General features: G+C 42.8%; 1 protein-coding gene, 1 long non-coding RNA gene and 1 other non-coding gene across 4 annotated transcripts in view; 1 reads left to right on the top strand and 2 right to left on the bottom strand.

The window, feature by feature from the left end:
- The window catches only part of LOC100564477 (radial spoke head 10 homolog B2), a 45,206-nt gene extending 24,304 nt beyond the window's left edge, over positions 1-20,902 (top strand). For both annotated transcript variants that reach the window (XM_003227638.4, XM_062964427.1), the window contains exons 12-21: positions 3,212-3,320; positions 4,098-4,177; positions 4,351-4,499; positions 7,727-7,834; positions 8,310-8,486; positions 13,062-13,196; positions 15,428-15,518; positions 17,322-17,450; positions 18,471-18,669; positions 20,605-20,902. In XM_003227638.4, coding sequence (XP_003227686.3) covers positions 3,212-3,320; positions 4,098-4,177; positions 4,351-4,499; positions 7,727-7,834; positions 8,310-8,486; positions 13,062-13,196; positions 15,428-15,518; positions 17,322-17,450; positions 18,471-18,669; positions 20,605-20,827 — 1,400 coding nt within the window. In that variant the 3' untranslated portion in view covers positions 20,828-20,902. The remainder of the gene's footprint in view (positions 1-3,211; positions 3,321-4,097; positions 4,178-4,350; positions 4,500-7,726; positions 7,835-8,309; positions 8,487-13,061; positions 13,197-15,427; positions 15,519-17,321; positions 17,451-18,470; positions 18,670-20,604) is intronic.
- LOC134294184 (uncharacterized) lies at positions 8,640-11,163 on the bottom strand. The gene is made up of 2 exons (XR_010001156.1): positions 10,731-11,163; positions 8,640-10,215 (listed from the first exon to the last, which is right to left on the bottom strand). It is a non-coding gene; the product is annotated as an uncharacterized LOC134294184 (long non-coding RNA).
- LOC134294246 (U2 spliceosomal RNA) lies at positions 10,538-10,728 on the bottom strand. The gene has a single exon (XR_010001212.1). It is a non-coding gene; the product is annotated as a U2 spliceosomal RNA (small nuclear RNA).
- Positions 20,903-21,219: the final 317 nt, after the last annotated feature.

Here is a 21,219-nt window from a genome sequence, read left to right as displayed (position 1 = left end):
CCAACCCTCTTTATTAATTACTATTATTATTATTATTATTATTATTATTATTATTATTATTATTATTATTATTAACATTGAGGCTGGGTGGCCATCTGTCAGGGGTGCTTTGCTTGTGCTTTCGGTACACAAAGGCGGAAGGGGATTGGACTCAATGGCCCAAAGGGTCTCTTCCAACCCTCTTTTTATTATTATTGCTGTTGTTATTTATTATTATTATTATTATTATTATTATTATTATTAATTGCTCGGTGGTCAACTATAGTCCGGCCCTCCAACGGTCCGAAGGATTGTGAACTGGCCCCCTGTTTAAAAAGTTTGGGGACCCCTGGTCTGGACTATGAAATAGTCCAAAATTAGGATTGTTGTTGTTGTGTTCCTTCAAGTCATTTCAAACTTAGGTCAACCCTAAGTCTAAAGTTTAGGACAGGGGCCAAGTCAATGACCTTTGGAGGGCTGCATCCAGCCCATGGGCCTTAGTTTGGGGACCCCTGATCTAGACGATCTGATAAGACCATAGGTAAGGAAAGAGACCCTCAAAGGCCATCTAGATGATCTCATCAGGCTATCAGAAAACCAAAGATAAGCAAAGAGACCCTCAAAGACGATCTAGATGGTTTTATAAGACCATAGGTAAGGAAAGAGACCCTCAAAGACCATCTTGATGGTTTCATAAGACCATAGGTAAGGAAAGGGGCCCCCAAAGGCTATCTAGACAATATTATAAAACCATAGGTAAGGAAAGGGGCCCCAAAGGTCATCTAGACAATCCCATAAAACCATAGGTAAGGAAAGGGACCCTCAAAGGCCATCTAGACGGTCTCGTAGGACCATTGGTAAGGAAAGGGACCTCCAAAAGCCATCTAGATGGTTTCATAAGACCATAGGTAAGGAAAGGGCCCCCAAAGGCCATATAGACAATCTCATAAAACCATAGGTAAGGGAAGGGACCCTCAAAGGCCATCTAGATGGTCTCATAGGACCATAGGTAACGAAAGTGACCTCCAAAAGCCATCTAGATGGTCTCATAAGACCATAGGTAAGGAAAGGGACTCTCAAAGACCATCTAGATGGTTTCATAAGACCATAGGTAAGGAAAGGGCCCCCCAAAGGCCATCTAGATGGTATCATAGGACCATAGGTAAGGAAATTGACCTCCAAAAGCCATCTAGATGGTCTCATAAGGCCGTAGCTAAGCAAAAAGACCTTCAAAGACCATCTAGATGTTCTCATAAGGCCATAGATAAGCAAAGAGAGGTCCAAAGAGCAGGTAGACTTAGGTCAACCCTAAATCTAAAGTTTAGGACAGGGGCCAGGTAAATGACCTTGGAGGGCTGCATCCGGCCCACGGCCCTTTGGGGACCCCTGCTCTAGTGTATTTCTATATCAGCTTAATGCCCTGTGTAAGGTCTTTTGTAGTGCCATGTATTGTAACTACGGATGCCTGGGTTCACAGTGCTCTTTATTTACAATTTATTTATATTTATATTTACAACTTTTCTACCCCACCTTTCTCACCCGAGGGGACTCAAGGCAGCTTTGATTGTAGATGAACTACAAATTCCAAGATCCTAGGTCCATTTTCCCCAAACCCTACCAGTATTTACAGTAGGCCATGTTGGGTATGCCTGCCATGTTTGGTCCACTTTCATCATGGGTTGGGTTCACAGTGCTCTCTGGATGTGGATAAACTATAACTCCCAAAATCCAGGGCCTATCCCTTCCAGAAAATCCAATATTTTCTGTTGGTCATGGGGTGGGGGGGATTGTTTCCTGTCATTGGAAGGAGTCACAGGGCTCTCTGAAAGTGGGAACCATCTTGGAAATTGCCGTGAAACATACATACACATCCACCCACATACATATATACATACAAACAGACATAGACACGTATTTCCACTTTTATTATATGTAGATACAGTAGAGTCTCACTTATCCAACATTCGCTTATTCAACATTCTGGATTACACAACGCATTTTTGTAGTCAGTGTTTTCAATACATCGTGATACTTTGGTGCTAAATTCGTAAATACAGTAATTACTATGTAGCATTACTGCATATTGAACTACTTTTTCTGTCAAATTTGTTGTATAACATGATGTTTTGGTGCTTAATTTGTAAAATCATAACCTATTTTGATGTTTAATAGGCTTCTCCTTAATCTCTCCTTGTTAGCCAACATATTCGCTTATCCAACGTTCTGCCGGCCTGTTTATGTTGGATAAGTGAGACTCTACTGTACATACAATATAGATATAGTCATTGTTTGTTTATTTTTTAATTCTGAGTGGTTCCATTATAAAATTCATAAAGTTGTCAGTAAACTACAGCTCCCATCATCATTGGTCATTGCCCCCAAACCTCACTAGTAGTTAAAGTTCGTTATGACGGGTCTTTTTATCAAGTTTGGTCCACATCCATCATGGGTGGGGCTTATAGTGCTCTTCGCATATGGGTGAACTATAACTCCCATCATTGCCCCTTTCAATTCCTCCAGTATTTTCTATTGGCTATAGAGGATCTGTGTGCCACGTTTGGTCCAGATCCATTGTTGGTGGGAGTCACAGTGGGAGTCACAGAGACATCTTTGACGACACATACAGACATACAGTAGAGTCTCACTTATCCAACATAAACGGGCTGGCAGAATGTTGGATAAGCGAATATGTTGGATAATAAGGAGGGATTAAGAAAAAGCCTATTAAACATCAAATTAGGTTATGCTTTTACAAATTAAGCACCAAAACATCATGTTATACAACAAATTTGACAGAAAAAGTAGTTCATTACACATTAATGCTATGTAGTAATTACTGTAGTTACGAATTTAGCACCAAAATATCATGATATATTGAAAACATTGACTACAAAAATGCATTGGATAATCCAGAATGTTGGATAACTGAGTGTTGGATAAGTGAGACTCTACTGTACATACAAGCACAGTCCTTCAAATAGAAGTCTGTTGACCTTGCAACCTTGCAGTGTAGACCAGGCATGGGCAAACTTTGGCCCTTCTCCAGGTGTTTTGGACTTCAACTCCCAGGAGTCCACAGCATTGAGGCATTGCAGTTAAAGTGCCATCAAACAGCATTAAATCTACAGAGTAGATGCACTCCTGGACAAAGCATTTATACCAGTGGCTTCTCCGATTGGAATGTAAGGTTACTGTTCTCTCCTGATTCTAACAATCATGTTTTCTTTTGTAGACAAAACACTACCTGAAGATATTCATTCCCCATACGAAACCTTACTCCTGCGGATGTTTTTGACGTATCTGATTTATTTGTCCTTCCACATCTATTACAAGGAGTTTGTGTAAGTTTGCCCAGCTTATCTGTCTGAACGTGTCCCCCGCTACGACCCACCTCGAAGCTTAAGATCGTCAGGTGAGGCCCTGCTCACAGTCCCGGCAGCCTCACAGGTGCAGCTGGCGGGGACGAGAGACAGGGCCTTTTCAGTAGTGGCTCCCCGCTTATGGAACGCCCTCCCCAGTGAAGTCAGGCAGGCTCCCTCCCTCCTGTCTTTCCGAAAGAGAACAAAAACGTGGTTATGGGACCAGGCATTTGAGCACGAGTAGCAGCAAAAGTGAGATATGAATATATGACCTATTGACAGACTCCACCTGGACATGGAAAGCGCATTAAATGTATATTTAAATGTATAATTATGTATATTTTTAATGTATATTCTTAATGTTATTGTAATTTTTAATCTCGACGATTTTTAAATTTGATGAAAACTGTTTTTTGATGTGTATGTTTATATTGTAAGCTGTCCTGAGTCCCCTGATGGGTGAGAAGGGCGGGGTAGAAGTGATGTAATAAAATAATAAATAAATAAATAAATACGTGGCTTTTTCTGTGTTCCAGGGAAGAGGATGACAGTGTAGACCAGGTATGGGCAAACTTTGTCCCTGCAGGTGTTTTGGACTTTAACTCCCACCATTCCTAACAGTCTCAGGAAAGGGCCTGAGGCTGTTAGGAATGGTGGGAGTTGGAGTCCAAAACGCCTGCAGGGACAAAGTTTCCCCATGTCTTCAGCACAAGTTCTTCCAAATGTATGAAACTGCTCTTGTATCCTCTTTTGACCCAGAGACACAACTCCCTGCCTCTTCAAGTGCTTCTCCAAACTGATGGCTGAGAACATCACTCCCAACGCCTGCCAGATCAAAGGTAGCTGCCTGCTTCTGATGGCCATCTCTCTTGGGTGCTTTGATTGTGTTTTTGGAAGTCCTTTCCTGGCAGAAAGAAGGGGGTTGGACTGGATTGCCCTTAACTCTAGGATACAGTGATTCAACAAACAAACAACATCCAAACGCTCCCGGCGTTTTCTGTTATGTCGACAGGAGTCATGTTCGGTGACCGGCAGCAAGCTGTCTACGCCATCAGTTACATTGAAAAGTGTTGGGAGATACACAGGGATTTCTGCCGACCGAGCGCCCTCCCTCCGCATGAACCGACCATGAAGATGAGGCACTTTCTCTGGATGCTGAAAGTAAGCATCGGCGTCCCCGGGTTGTCCTTGGGTTGTCCCTGGGTCTGTTTTGCCGCAGACAAGCTGGAAAAGGCAAAAACACTTCCTACAGAAAGTAAAGACTTTCTGTATATATTTCAGATTTCAATATTAATGTCAAAAACACGTAGTATGATTCTACATAGGATCTGTGCTACACTAGAACAGTAAAGACAAATATCACTTAAGTAAAATAAAATAAAACTAGCTGTGCCCGGCCACGTGTTGCTGTGGCGAAGTATGGTGGTATGGGAAATAAAGTATTGAGGAATTGGTGGTAGTTAAGGTAAAGGGTAAACGTTTTCCCCTGACATTAAGTCCAGTCGTGTCCGACTCTGGGGGTTGGTGCTCATCTCCATTTCTAAGCCAAAGAGCCGGCGTTGCCCATAGACTCCTCCAAGGTCATGGGGGATGACTGCATGGAGCGGCATTACCTTCCCGCCGGAGCAGTACCTATTGATGCACTCACATTTGCATGTTTTCGAACTTCTGGGATGGCAGAAGCTGGGGCTAACAGTGGGGGCTCTCTCCGCTCCCCCAATTCAAACCTGCGGCCTTTCGGTCCAGAAGTTCAGCAGCTCAGCGCTTTAACATGCTACGCCATCAGGGGATATTATTTCCTAAAGGTTGTGAATATACAATATTTCTGATTGGTTTTTTTTTGTCTGTTGTAGGCAAGTATGAATGCTGCAATTAGGGAAAATGATTAGCATGTAATGGCCTTGCAGCTTTAAAGCCTGGCTGTTTCCTCAAGTCAAGATAATCCAGTGCAAAGCAGATAATATAAGATTATAAATGGGTAATATAGCTGTGTGGAAGGGCCTGGAGTCTACACTGCCATATAATCCAGTGCAAATTAGATAATCTGTGGAAGAAGCCTAAGTCAGGCCTAAATCTGCCTGTCCCTAACTGAACCCTGGCTGTCCCTTGGCTGAGTTGGTTGCTAGGAGACGAAGTGGACAGAGATTAGCCCTCTAAACTGGCAGCAATTGGATAAAAGCAATTATTGCTCTCCCTGTAATTAGGACTTTATTTTTCTTGGCTTTTTGTTGTATCAACCTAGAGGCGTGGATGATGGGTTGTGTTGTCAAATTTCGAGGTTGGGGGGCCTGTAGTTTTGTTGTTTTGTGGGTCGCCGTGATGCCATCACTCATTTATATATATAGATGGGTTTGCTGTGTGTTTTCTGGGCTGTATGGCCATGTTCCAGAAGCATTTCCTCTTGATATTTTGCCCACATCTATGGCAGGCATAGTTGTGAGGTCTGTTGGAAACTAGGCAAGTGGGGTTTTTATATATCTGTGGAGAGTCCAAGGAAAGAACTCCTGCCTGAGACAAATGTGAATGTTGCAATTGAGTAGTTTGTAGGTCTTCTTCCGAATGAGCACAGACTATATTATCATCCGTATATTGGAGTTCTATAACAAGTTGTTGTGACCTTGGTTTTGGCTTTCATCCTGCGGAGGCTAAATAGCTTGCCATCTGTCCGATAGATGGTTTCTACTAAGTTTCCCATCAACAAGGTGCAGTTTCATAGTGATGAAGATGGAGAATAGGGTTGGGGCAATAACACAGGGCCTGGGATAGTCCTGATCTGACAACAGTCGGGAGAGGATGGAGAGCCAGAGGTGAAGCCAAGGGGTGGCCGGAATTGGAACCGATCATTTGCTGCCTCTGCCTTTCTGAGTACATTTCATGCTCTTTGCTCATTGGGAAACGATATTGGATTGGGCTCAGTTAGCAAATGCGTGTAAAGATACAGTTGTCCTACTACTAACTAATATACAGAATAAAACAATGGTAACAGACAAATTATAATCCTTACAGGCGCATGAGTAATACACAAATACAAACTGTTTACAGCATTACATCAAACATTATATTCATGATTGTATGTTTTTTCAGTAAGTATGTTCAATAACTGAGTAAAACACTTTAAATTCCAGTATTGTCCCACGTAGATAAACGTCTTAGAAATGCATGGTCAAAGGAATAAACAACTGTATATTGTGGTTCACACTTTAGATAAATTTATCATAGTCCCATGTAAGTTAATGTTTTGGAGATGCGCAAAAGGAATGTAAACCATAAAGCAGGGGTCCCCAAACTTTTTAAACTGGGGGCCAGTTCACAATCCTTTGGACCATTGGAGGGCCGGACTATAGTTGGCCACCGAGCATTAATAATTAATAATAATAATAAAGAGGGTTGGAAGAGACCCTTTGGGCCATTGAGTCCAATCCCCTTCTGCCTTTGTGCACCAAAAGCACCCCTGACAGATGGCCTCCCAGCCTCAATGTCAATAATAATAATAATAATAATAAACCCTTGAGCCATTGAGTCCAACCCCCTTCTGCCTTTGTGCACAAAAAGAACAAGTAAAGCACCCCTGACGGCCTCCCGGTCTCAATGTTAATAATAATAATAATAATAATAATAATAATAATAATAATGGGTTGGAAGAGACCCCTTGGGCCATTGAGTCCAATCCCCTTCTTCCTTTGTGCACCGAAAGCACAAGCAAAGCACCCCTGACAGATGGCCACCCAGCCTCAATGTTAATAGTAATAATGATGATGATGATGATGATGATGATGATGATGGTGTTTGGAAGAGACCCCTTGGGCCATCTAGTCCAACCCCCTTCTGCCTTTGTGCACCAAAAGCACAAACAAATCACCCCTGACAGATGGCCTCCCAGCCTCAATATTATTATTATTATTATTATTATTATTATTATTATTATTATTATTAATAATAATTAATAATAATGGTTGTAAGAGAAGAAGAGACCCCTTGGGTCATTTAGCCCAACCCCCTTCTGCCCTTGTGCCGTGGGGGCTGGATAAATGGCTTCGATGGGCCGCATCCGGCCCCCGGGCCTTAGTTTGGGGACCCCTGCCATAAAGGAATGTAGAACAAAGGAATGTAGAACAACAAGGATTCCTGGGTATTTTGTAACCCTTGTTTCTGGATCAAAATCCCTTCTTCAGGTAGTTTCTGAAGGTTCTTTTATACGGCTTTTCTGCAGCTTTTGTAAATCCCACTAAGGAGTTTGTGGCTCTGCTGTAGCACTTCACTTGTGGATAATGATCCTACTGCCTTCCATTTGTTAGCAAATGCCCCATCTGCCCAAACCTGAAGCCCTCCCTTGCTCCCTCCCAGATGTAGAAAGGGAATTGCGGCTAAAGTCTTCTTTCCATTTGTAGGATTTAAAGCTCATAAACAGGCAACTTACAGCCACCAAAGTTGTGAACATTCTGGCGAAAGACAGCCCATGTGTCCGCACTGGGGAGGACATAAATTTGGAGAACGAGGTGGGTGTGTATTTCGGAAATCCATTTGTAGAACTGCCGTGGAAAGAGTCTGTTTCCTGTGGGAGTCTGGACTCCACTGCACTGTAGTGTTAATAATGCTGTGTTCCGCTTTAGCTGCTGTGGCAATATCCAATGGAGTTCTGGGATTTGTAGTTTACGGAGGCCCAAGGCTGCGAATTCTATCGTTCTCTTTGTGAAATGCAAATTTCAGATTGTCATATTTATTTATTATTTATTTATTTACAGCATTTATATTCCGCCCTTCTCACCCCGAAGGGGACTCAGGGCGGATCACATTACACATATAGGCAAACATTCAATGCCTTTTAACATAGAACAAAGACAAACAAACATAGGCTCCGAGCGGGCCTCGAATGACCTCCTGGTCAGAGTGATTCATTGCAGTTAATTGCAGCTGGCTTGCTCTCCCTTTAAAGTGGAATGATAGCATTATAACCTTTGGCTTTTCTTCCAGATTGTGTTTCTTGAGTTTTTTGAAGCCCTGCTGGACTGCGCTCTGCTCTTTGTCACGGATGAGATGCTGAAGCACCAGGCGGAGGCGGCCAGCCAGTCGGGCAGCTCTTTCAGGACGGAGGACTACATGGATGGGGCCCGGCTCTCCCCACTCCCCCAGGACCACTCCTCCGGACAGGTGCGCTCCGGACAGGCCTTATGTGGAGGGCAGGAATTGCTGCTGCTGTTTATTATTATTATTATTATTATTATTATTATTATTATTATTATTATTATTACATTCACACAACAACATTGTATGACACAGCAAACAAGATAGATATGCTGGATATTATTATTATTATTATTATTTTATTATGACACAGCAAACAAGATAGATATGCTAGATTTCATATCACAAAATCACAAGTCGAACACTTCCCAAGTGTCTAGGAGTGTGTGATGTATTTTCGGATGATGTGTGCAGATCCCAGCAGGGTGGCCTTTTGCAGTTGGCAGATCGTAATTTTGTCAATGTCTATTGTTTCCAAATGCCGGCTGAGATCTTTTAGCCCGGCACCCAATGTGCCGATCACCACCGGGACTACCTGTACTGGTTTCTGCCAGAGTCTTTGAAGTTCAATCTTGAGGTCCTGAGTTTTTCCTGTTGTTTTTCGTCAATGTGACTGTCACCTGGGATGGCAACATCAATGATCCAAACCTTTTTCTTTTCCACAACTGTGATGTCTGGTGTGTTGTGTTCCAGAACTTTGTCAGTCTGGATTTGGAAGTCCCACAGTATCTTTGCGTGCTCATTTTCCAATACTTTTGCAGGTTTGTGATCCCACCAGTTCTTTGCTGCTGGGAGGTGGTACTTGAGGCATAAGTTCCAATGAATTATTTGAGCCACATAGTTGTCATCATTGCAGCAGTTAAGCCCCTCCACCACGTCAAGGTGGCACCTGCGAGGGGGGACATTCCCATTATTATTATTATTATTATTATTATTATTATTATTATTATTATGATACACAATAAGATAAGTACATAGCAAATAAGATCACGATGCTGGCTTTTGTATTGGATAACACATTGGACACTTCCCAAGGGTCTGTGAATAATGAATGCACATCTGAATAGTGTGGCCTTTTGCAGCTGATAGATAGTGATTTTGTCAGCACCGATTGTTTTCAAATGCTGTTCTTTAGGCACTGCACCAAGTATGCCAATCACCACTGGGACCACCCTTGCTGGCTTGTGCTAGAGTCTTTGCAGTTTGATCTTTATTACTTATTTGTACCATGGATTCTTGTTAAGACTTAACTTTATGCTTGCAGAGTCTCTGCGCCTTCCAGTAGCTTACGTCTGCTCAGTACTTTCTGTCTGCTTCCATAGTAGACTCTTGAGCACATGCCCGGCCATTGTCAGTTTTTTACTACTGTCTTTCCCCCAGTCTAGATGATATTACAGACTCACCACAGAACGTAGTATCTTGTCCAAGTAGTAGTAGGTTTAATTACATATAGACGTCACGACATCGAAAAGGAAAGGAAAGGGGGGGGAAAATACACTGAACATGGTTCCTTATATACAATACATACACATAGTAATCACTGATTGGTTACCAACTAATTAACCCAACCCAAACTCAGGATTGCATCATTGACAATCACCTAGAGTAGGCCCAAACACATTCCCCAAATGATTCCCAATAGAAGCCCATTAGCAGTGCATGACTCAGTAAAACCTAACAATTCTGCAGCACAGGGGGCTCGATAACCTTTCTTCTTTGTGTCAGGAGCAACTTGAGAAACTGCAAGTCGCATTGCCCGGATGTTTTGATGTTTTTACCATCCTTGTGGGAGGCTTCTCTCATGTCCTCGCATGGAGCTGGAGCTGATAGAGCTCTCCCCGGGTTGGATTCGAACCTGCAAATGTTAAAATATGGTTAAAATACAACAAAAGTACAATTAAAAGCTAAACAAACTCCAAATATCCCACCCTCAGCCTGCTCCTCCCCTCTGTAAAATGCTAGTAAGTTTGGGGTGTTAGCCCCTAGGACAAATGTGGACCCCAAGCTCTATTTGAAAGGTTACAGGTTTGAATCGAGAGCTTAAATTGGCTGCGACATGTCAGGGGAAAATCTTTACCTTTACCTACACTCCCCCACCCAGATTTTCCAGAAAGACAACACTGAAAGAAGAAAGTGAAATCCTCATCTATTTTTGCACCAATTTTATTCCTCCCAGAGGGAGGTGCACCGTTCCTGGAGGCACTGCAATACCAGGTCGATGCGTGGAGTGGATGGAGCAAGCCCCTATTCCATCTCCCAGGCCCAAAAATCCATTTAATATATAGTCCTCAAATAGAGGACGTATCAGATATTAAACTGATAAGAACAGATACTACACTTGATCTTAGCCAAAAGGCCGAGAAGCGATACCAAACGCTTTCTGAGCTGCCCAGGTCCCTCCTTCCGAGGATCTTTCACGTTACTGGGAGTGCCGTGAATACGCAAAAGCGCCTGGAAACGTCTTTGAACTCTCCACTCGGCAACCCCTGCCAATGTGCTCAACAAACCCAATATTTTTTAACACCCAATTAGAAACATTCATATAGAGACAATTTAATCCTAGATTTTACGTATATTTGTTCACTGTGGAGGTTCGACTTTTTCCTGTCTCCCCATTGGCATGAAATTGGCATGATCCCGCCCACTGCCTCTCCCATAATGCCCTACGCTTTCATTAACCCTTTGCAATTCTATCAAGTCATTTCTACGGCGGACAGCACAGCGGCACTGATAAGGACATGAACCTTTTCGGACAAAAAGAGGGAACTAAAGGCTTAGTTCTGAACATCTAGGAACAGGATTGGACTTTTTAATGGATTCAGGCCTTCCAGACACTGTCCAGATTTCCATTAGAAATCCCTCTGGTCAGCTATACAAAAAATCATAAAATTTGCAATATGCCACAGTCTCAGCATCATGTGTTGTCGAAGGCTTTCATGACCGGAATCACTGAGTTGCTGTGAATTTTCTGGGCTGTATAGCCATGTTCCAGAAGCCTTTTCTCCTGACGTTTGAGCCACATCTATGGCAGGCATCCTCAGAGGTTTTGAGGTCTGTTTTATATATCTGTAGAATAATGTCCAGGGTGGGAGAAAGAACTGGAGGCAAGTGTGAATGTTGCAATTGGCCAGCTTGATTAGCATTGAATAGCCTTTCAGCTTCAAAGCCTGGTCGCTTCCTGCCTGGGGGAATCTTCTGTTGGGAGGTGTTAGCTGGCCCTGATGGATTCTTGTCTGTAATTCCCGTGTATTTTGAGTGTTGCTCTTTATTTACTGTCCTGATTTTAGAGTTTTTTTAAATACTGGCAGCCAGATTTTGTTCATTTCTCCGTTGTGGTCTCTGTGAAATCACACATATGGTATTTCCCTGCGCAGTCAGTTTGGAATCTTCTAGAGCTCTAAGATACGTTTTGGCGGAAGCCCCGCCCACTCCCCATGAAGGTATATAGCCAGTGGGAGGGGCTACCGCCTTAGTTCCCCATGTCCGCCGCATGACGGCAGCAAGAGAAACAAAGGCATGACAAGATAGTGGGGACGATGGGCGGGGATGTGTGAATTTCACAGATGACCACTCGGAGAAACATGGTTACAGGTAAGCAACCTTTACTTTTATGGTGTCCTCCTTTCTGTTGAAACTAATCAGAGCCAGCTAACACCTCCCAACAAAGGATTCACCTAGGCAGGAAGCAATCAGGCTTTGAAGCTGCAAGGCCATCCAATGCTAATCAAGCTGGCCAATTATTATTATTATTATTATTATTATTATTATTATTAAACTTATATACTGCTACTCCCGGTTTGGCTCGGAGCGGTTTACAAAAATAGATTAAAACAATACATTTGGCTTTAAAATAACAATAAAAACAATAAAAGCAACAATAAAAGCAACAATAAAAGCAACAATAAAAACAGACATAGCCCCGAGTCTTTCACCCATTGAACGCTTGTCGGAAGAGCAAGGCTTTGCAGGCTTTCCGAAAGGCAAGTAAGTCTCGGGTGGTTCGAGTTTCCACTGGCAAGGCATTCCATAATTGAGGGGCTACAACCGAGAAGGCTCTCTGCCTAGTGGAAGACAAATGATAAGTCCGTATGTTAGGGACTTCAAGCAAATTTTGGTCTTCAGACCGAAGTAATCTCTGGGGTTGGTAGGGTGATAAGCGGGCCCTCAGGTACGCTGGCCCCAGACCAATTGCAATATCCACACTTGCCTAAGACAAGAGTTCTTTCTCTCACCCTGGACTAATGTCCACAGGTATATAAACCCCACTTGCCTAGTTTCCAACAGACCTCACAACCTCTGAGGATGCCTGCCATAGATGTGGGCGAAACGTCAGGAGAGAATGCTTCTGGAACATGGCCATACAGCCTGGAAAGCTCACAGAAACACAATCTCAGTTTGGTTCACAAAGCCAGTTTTTCCCATCTTTATTTACCTATTCTTATTTACAACATTTCAACTATTCGATGCCTCAAAAACAGTATACAATTAAATGAAATAAGCGGCTGAGGGGGAAAAGGAAAGGGCCCGAGGCTGTTAGGAATGGTGGGAGTTGCAGTCCAAAACACATGCAGGACCCAAGTTTGCCTCAACCTGGTCTATAGATGCCTCTCACTTCCTGTTATCTCAGCCCTGTCTTAACTAGATCTCCCACTCTTCGTAACCAAACTGACCTGTGTTTGTATTTGTTTACAAACCGGCCAGTCTGCTCAGACCCGAACCACAAGCAGCGGGGAAACGAGCAACGAAACAACAGACGCCACTCGCCGCCAGAGCTCCAAGTCGTCCGCCAGCAAGATTGTGCACTTCGGCGAAGGCAGCAAGACAAAGAAGTCTGAGGTTGGTGCAATGGGTCATTCCTTTATATCCCCCTTCATTGTGCTGAGGTTTCAACGTATGGCTGAGCCAGAGATTGGCTTGATATTCCACCATTCTCCTAATGAACTAGGAATTATTTTTTTTTCATGTCAGGAGCGACTTGAGAGCGATAATAATAATAATAAATAAACATGTATAAGTAGATAAAAAGGTGTAGTAGAGAGATATGTAGTAAAGTTGTAATGGAAAAGTCTAAAATGGATGAGAAATATGCATAAAGATGTTTTGATTCTGATTTTTCTTTATTGTTGGATTGCATTCAATGTGATATGTCTGGGATACTGTAAAATGAGGAAAGAATGTATACTTATACATTTTGAATTATACATTAATAATACAGTAGAGTCTCACTTATCCAATACTCACTTATCCAACGTTCTGGATTATCCAACGCATTTTTGTAGTCAATGTTTTCAATATATCATGATATTTTGGTGCTAAATTCGTAAATACGGTAATTATAACATAACATTACTGTGTATTGAACTACTTTTTCTGTCAAATTTGTTGTATAACATGATGTTTTGGTGCTTAATTTGTAAAATCATAACCTATTTTGATGTTTAATAGGCTTTTTCTTAATCTCTCCTTATTATCCAACATATTCACTTATCCAACGTTCTGCCGGCCCGTTTATGTTGGATAAGTGAGACTCTACTGTAATATTGAAAATAAAACATGTATAGGTAGATGAAAGGTGTGTAGTGGAGAGATGTATAGTGAAGTTGTAATGGAAAAGTTAAAAGACTGATGGGAAATATGCTTGGGGATGTTCTTGATTTTTGTTGTTGTTGTCGGATTGTATGCAACGTGATGTGTTTGAGATATTGTAGAATGAGGAAAATGTGAGCTTGTACATTTGGATTGATAAATTAATAAAAACCAATTTTAAAAAAAAAGGAGCGACTTGAGAAACAAGGGAATTTGGCCATTTGCAAGGATGTTGCCCAGGGGATATTGCTTTACCATCCTATGGGAGGCTTCTCATGTCCCTGCATGGGAAGCTGGAGCTAATGGACAGGAGCTCACCCTGCTCCCCAGATTCAAACTACTGATCTTTCGGTCAGCAGTCCTGCTGGCACAAGGATTTAACCCAGTGGTTCCCAAACTATTTAGCCTACCGCCCCCTTTTCCAGAAAAAAATATTACTCAGGGCCCCTTGGAAAGGGTGTGTGGCTTAGAGGGGTGGGCGTGGCTCCTACTCAAGAGGGCGGAGCTGAGCCTCTCCCCTAGTCCAAGATGCAGGGTTGGGAGGGGGAGGTGGGCGGGGCCACAAATGGGCGGCCAGGACTGGGATGGGCGGAGTTACGAGCTCTGAAGCAGGGCTGAGCTTCTATCCCTGTCTTGCGGCGCCTGCCAGGATACAAGGGGCGGGGCTAGAGGAGGGGGCGGGGCCTCTTCCCAAGTGCCTGACAGGGCTGAACCTCTATACCCCGCCCCCGTGTTCTAACAAGCGCCTCGGGGAGGTAGAGCCCCGCCCTTTAGTCCTATAAGGCCTCTCAGGAGAAATATAGAGGCTCAGCCCTGTCTCGGGCTCTTGGAAGGAGGCCCCGCCCCCTTCCCTAGCTCCGCCCTCTGTGTCCTAATAGGTGCCCCTGGATCGCTGCAGTGCCCACCAGGGGGCAGTAGCGCCCACTTTGGGAATCACTGGTTTAACCCATTGTGCCACTGGGGGCTCCGGATGTAAATACAGTAGAGTCTCACTTATCCAACGTTCTGGATTATCCAACGCATTTTTGTAGTCAGTGTTTTCAATACATCGTGATATTTTGGTGCTAAATTTGTAAATACAGTAATTACTACATAGCATTACTGTGTATTGAACTATTTTTTTCTGTCAAATTTGTTATATAACATGATGTTTTGGTGCTTAATTTGTAAAATCATAACCTAATTTGATGTTTAATAGGCTTTTCCTTAATCCCTCCTTATTATCCAACATATTTGCATATCCAACATTCTGCCGGCCCATTTACGTTGGATAAGTGAGACTCTACTGTATATTTCTTTAAATACAATTTTCTGCTGCTTACTGATCGTATCGCCAAACATAGGATAGGACATTAGTTCTTCTTATTGTTTTCTTCTAGGGGGTATGTATGTATGTTTTATATGTGCTGGCTCTATATTGAAACACCTCCATTGTCGAAAAGACCTATCTTTGTGTGACTGGCCTTTTCTCATTTGCACAGAAGGGGAAACACAAGGAGGGCAAAAAGGAAGAGAAGCATTCTCGACATGCTTCAAAATCATCCAGCAAAGAAAGGAGCCATTCTCCTCCGTGTAAGTCCTATGGCTTCTGGCCTGTATAATGCATGCCTTCTGGTGTTCAAGGCCTCACTGGGCATTTCAGAAAAACAACTAGTGAAGTGATCAGGGATGGAATTTATTTATTATTTATTGTATATCCCGCCCTTCTCACCCCGAAGGGGACTCAGAGCGGCTTACAAATTAAATTTACATACAATATTATATTATTAGCATAGCACAATACTGGCAATAAATTACTATATTGTACTATATCAATATGTTGTAATATTATTAGTAATATTACATGTAATATATAATATCTAATTAATATTATTATAGAATCATAGAATCATAGAATAGTAGAGTTGGAAGAGACCTCATGGGCCATCCAGTCCAACCCCCTGCCAAGAAGCAGGAAATCGCATTCAAAGCACCCCCAATAGATGGCCATCCAGCCTCTTCTTAAAAGCCTCCAAAGAAGGAGAGTAGAGTCTCACATATCCAACATTTGCTTATCCAACATTCTGGATTATCCAACGCATTTTGTAGTCAATGTTTTCAATACCTCGTGATTTTTGGTGCTAAATTCGTAAATACAGTAATTACTACATAGCATTACTGCATATTGAACTACTTTTTCTGCCAAATTTGTTGTATAACATGTTTTGGCGCTTAATTTGTAAAATCATAACCTAATTTGATATTTAATAGGCTTCTCCTTAATCTCTCTTTATTATCCAACATATTCGCTTATCCAACGTTCTGCTGGCCCATTTATGTTGGATAAGTGAGACTCTACTGTATTATTATATATATATATATATATATATATATATATATATATATATATATATAAAAAGAGTGATGGCATCAGGGCAGTGGACAAAACAACAAAACTACAGGCCCCCCAACCTCGAAATTTGACAACACAACCCATCATTCATGGCTCTAGGTTGATATAACAAAACGAAAAGAAAAATAAAGTCCTAATTACAGGGAGAGGAATAATAGTTTTTATCCAATTGCTGCCAGTTTGAAGGCTAAGCTCCGCCCACTAGGTCTCCTAGCAACCTACTCAGCCCAGGGGACAGGCACAGTTAGGCCTCACTTAGGCCTCTTCCACAGATTATCAGATTTTAACTGGATTATATGGCAGTGTAGACTCAAGGCCCTTCCATAAAGCTATATAACCCATTTAGAATCTTATATTATCTGCTTTGAACTGGATTATCTTGAGTCCACACTGCCATATAATCAACTTCAGTGTGCATACTAAACATAAAGAGAACCATACAACAGACATTCAATACCACCACTACCTCAACAATTTCTCACCAACACCACCAGACAACGCCACAGCAACACGTGGCCAGGCACAGCTAGTATTGTATATATGCAGATAGGTATATATGTACATATGTATGTGTGCTTATATATACACACACACACACACACACACACACACACACATACACATACATACACACACACACACACACAATTAGCATAGCATAGGAATTGTTGCTTAACCCTAAGTAGAATGGAGCCATTCAGTCAATTATTGAATAGTTGTTCCAATTGATTCAGTGGCTTTGCTCGAATCAGGACAAACCTCAGAAGTCATTTCAGAGCCACAGGCAATAATCTTTGCGGATTCTTGGAGAAGTCCCAGTGGTTCTATGATTCTAACAGGACTCGATCAGCGTGAACACTGAACTGTTCTGTCATTGTACATCCTTCTTGAGACGCTGCAGGGTCCGTCCTCCATTCTCCGTCACTGGGCCTGGGCTCAATGGAGCCATGGGTTTACCATTTGGCCTTCTCTGCTCCTTCCAGCACCCGCAATGACGAGTATCACTGTCACTGCTGCTGAGGAAGACAAAGCTGAAGAGGAAACGCCGCCGTTGACAACCTCAGGAGTGGAGCAGGAGATGCTTCTTAGTGCACCGATGAAAGAATTGGCAGGTGAGACAGTGAGGTCTTTTGGGACAATAAGTAAACAAATGTGGATGTTGTTTCTCATGACTGTAAAGCACAGATGACTGTAGATGCCCTGTGGGACCCCAAAGTGCAGATCCTGAAGCCCCCCAGAGGCCCCTGCAATAAAAATGCAATCCCTTTAGCTGATGTTTCACCTGAAAACTGGCCAAAGGCTTTCCAACCCACCTACAGGCGTAGTACCTATTGATCTACTCACATTTGCATGTTTTCGAACTGCTATGTTGGCAGAAGGTGGGGCTAACAGCGAGGACTGCCGTTTTAAACACTTGTATGTTCTGAGATGTGTGGGATGCAGTGTGAAATCCTGTAGTTGCCACACGAGGGCAGTAGAAGGACTTGAAATAAAAACATAAAGGTAAAGGAAAAGGTTTTCCCCTGACATTAAGTCTAGTTGCGACTGGGGGTTGGTGCTTATCTCCATTTCTAATCGAAAGAGCCAGCGTTGTCCGTAGACCCCTCCAAGGTCATGTGGCCACTGGCATGACTGCATGGAGCGCTGTTACCTTCCCGCCGGAGCGGTACCTATTGATCTACTCACATTTGCATGTTTTCGAACTGCTAGGTTGGCAGAAGCAGGGGCTAATAGTGGGAGCTCACTTTGCTCCCCGGATTCAAACTGCCAACCTTTTAGTCAGCAAGTTCAGCAGCTCGGTGGTTTAACCTGCTGAGTCACCGGAGGCTCCGAAGTTTTTTATATAAAGTGGAAATATGGAAGCTCGGGCTGGGTTCCATCATAGCCAATTCATTTGAGATTTGCACTGGATTCTAAGCCTCTGACTATAAACTATAGCTATATTACATAAGGTCATCCTATTTGTCCATCTTGTGCAAATTGGGTTTTTTTCTGACTTGCAGCAGCAGCTAGAAATCATTGTGTTAAAGGAGCCAGGGACTGGATGGGAACTTTTGGCAATGCAAAAAGTGTGCTTTCCCTGCAAACAAAATGCCTTACCATGTGTTTTTTTTTGTTTGTGTGTGGTCCAGATAAGCTCCAAAATGCCAAAACCGAACAAAAGGACAAGCACAGTCTGTGGATGAGCCAGATATACATTTTCTTTGTCAACAAGTTCTTTGGTGGCTACAAGCACTTGCAGGTCGTGAAGGAAACCATTTTGGTCAACAGGGTCTGGGAAACGCAACTACACTTGCTGAGGAAGATTCAGGAGGAGGAAGAAGACGCAAAGTGAGTCTGTGGCCTTTTTTGTTTCATGGGGACTGGTCTTTATTCACTCCAAGTCAAAAAGGGGGTCCTTTCCCAGGCGGCATTTATCAAGACCCACCCAAGCCTTTGCGGGCCTTTTTGCACAATAAAACTAAGTAAGTGAGGTTTATTTATCTGTGGAATGGCCAGGGTGGGAGAAAGAACTCTTGTCTGCTTGAAGCATGTGTGAAAGTTGCAATTTGCCACCTTGATTAGCATTTAATGGCCTTGCAGTTTCAAGGCCTGGCTGTTGGGAGGTGTTAGATGGCCCTGATTGATTCTTGTTTGGAATTCCCTTGCTTTTCGAGTGTTGCTCTTTATGTAATGTCCTGATTTTAGAATTTTTTAAAATACCGGTAGCCAGATTTTGTTCATTTTCCACAGATATATAAACCTCACTTACAGTAGACTTCCGGTTAACCGACACTCTGTATTATCTGACGTCCCAGGCCCCTTGGGAGGTGCTCATGCACGTTGCTAGGTAGCTTGCTATCTACCTAGCAACGTGCACAGGCACCTCCCAAGAGGCAGGGCGGCGAGCAGAGAAGCGCCCGTGCGCGTTGCTAGGTAGATAGCAGGCTACCTAGCAACGCGCACGGGCGCTTCGCTAAACCGTGTGCTCGCTGCTCTGCCCCTTGGGAGGCGCCTGTGCGCGTTGCTAGGTAGATAGCAAGCTACCTAGCAACACGCACAGGCGCTTCCCAAGGGGCGGAGCGGTGAGCACTCGGCTTAGGAAGCACCCCTGAGCGTTGTTAGGTAGCTTGTTATCTACCTAGCAACGCACACCGGCGTCTCCCAAGAGGCAGGGCAGAAGTGCCCTTGCGCGTTGCTAGGTAGCTTGCTATCTACCTAGCAACGTGCACGGGGCACTTCCTTCAACCGGCTTGCTGGATAATAGGGCCTCCCTTATCCGTCAGATCAGTTATTCGACATTCGGCCCGCCCATTTATGTCGAATAACCGGAACTCTACTGTACTTGGTTTCCAATAGTTTTAAATTTCCCGACCTATAGACCTGATGTGTTGTGCTGGACTGTGTCCCTCTTCTTATGAGCTGGTCATTGACCATAATAAAGTGAACTTGAACTAGTTTCCAACAGACCCCTCAACCTCTGAAGATGCCTGCCATAGATGTGGGCAAAACATCAGGAGAGACTGCTTCTGGAACATGCCCAGACAGCCCAGAAAACTCACAGCAACCCAGTGATTCCGGCCATGAAAACCTTCAACAACACATAGGATTGACTGTGTAATAGATTTATTTAATGGTTTTATTTATTTGTTACAATTACTTTTTTAAATATTTTTTAAAAATATATTAAATGTATGTTTAATTTATTTCTAATGTTTATAAGTACAGTAGAGTCTCACTTATCCAACACTCACTTATCCAACGTTCTGGATTATCCAACGCATTTTTGTAGTAAATGTTTTCAATGCATTATGATATTTTGGTGCTAAATTCGTAAATACAGTAATTACTACATAGCATTAATGTGTAATGAACTACTTTTTCTGTCAAATTTGTTGTATAACATGATGTTTTGGTGCTTAATTTGTAAAATCATAACCTATTTTGATGTTTAATAGGCTTTTTCTTAATCTCTCCTTATTATCCAACATATTCGCTTATCCAACGTTCTGCCCGCCCGTTTATGTTGGATAAGTGAGACTCTACTGTATTAGGTTTTTAATTTACACATCATGGTTTTTCATGTTAGCCGCTTTGAGTGTCCTTTAGCAGAGAAAAAGTGGGGTATAAATACAAACAATACAAACAACAAGTGTGTTGTTTAGAAGCGCTGGTATGGATTCTTGGTTGACTTGACTATGACTTGACTTTTATTACGGTTGTTTAAAGCTGCTTCCAGCATGTTAAAAAGCAATGGTCGCTTTCCTACTCCGTGTTTCATCACAGGTTGAAAGCTATGCGGGAGGCAGAAGAACTAAGAAAACTGGAAGAAGCCGCAGCTGCAGCCGAGAAGGCAGCTTTAGAGCTGGAAGAAAGCATGGGCCGAGAGATGGAGGAGATCTCTGTGCAGCCTCCCCCTCCGCCAAAAGAAGAGCCTCCCGTTGTGCCTCAAGTGCCGCCAAGCAGCAAGGCCGCGGCGGGAGGAAAGAAGAAGAAGAAGGCCCAGTAGAGCAACGTGACATCCATTGGAACCTTTGAATTGTGCTGGTAATAAAGTATTTTTATGAAATCTATAAGACCCTCACAGCCTAGTTAGAAGCTTATTACTGAACACTTTGAAACACAGTCAAGACCATTAATGTTACCAGGGCTGAAGTTCTATTCATGCTTGAGAATAATATTGAAACCAGTGGAATTTATTTCCACTGTGTTTGAGAGTAGGAGTGTTTTGTAGGTGTAACTGGTAAATAACCCACAGGGTCAGCTGGAAGTTGGTGAAGGAACAGGGAGGCCCCATTTATTTAATGCCAAGATCAATTTTTTTTAACTTACATATATTGACTTAAGGATTTCAAGTTAACACATAATTCTATTATAGCTATACACATTATTGTATTTATA

This window comes from Anolis carolinensis, unplaced genomic scaffold, assembly GCF_035594765.1.
Source record: "Anolis carolinensis isolate JA03-04 unplaced genomic scaffold, rAnoCar3.1.pri scaffold_13, whole genome shotgun sequence".
NCBI lineage: Eukaryota > Metazoa > Chordata > Lepidosauria > Squamata > Dactyloidae > Anolis > Anolis carolinensis.
The sequence above is the reverse complement of the archived record's forward strand: the minus strand, read 5'-3'. Positions and strand labels throughout refer to the sequence as shown.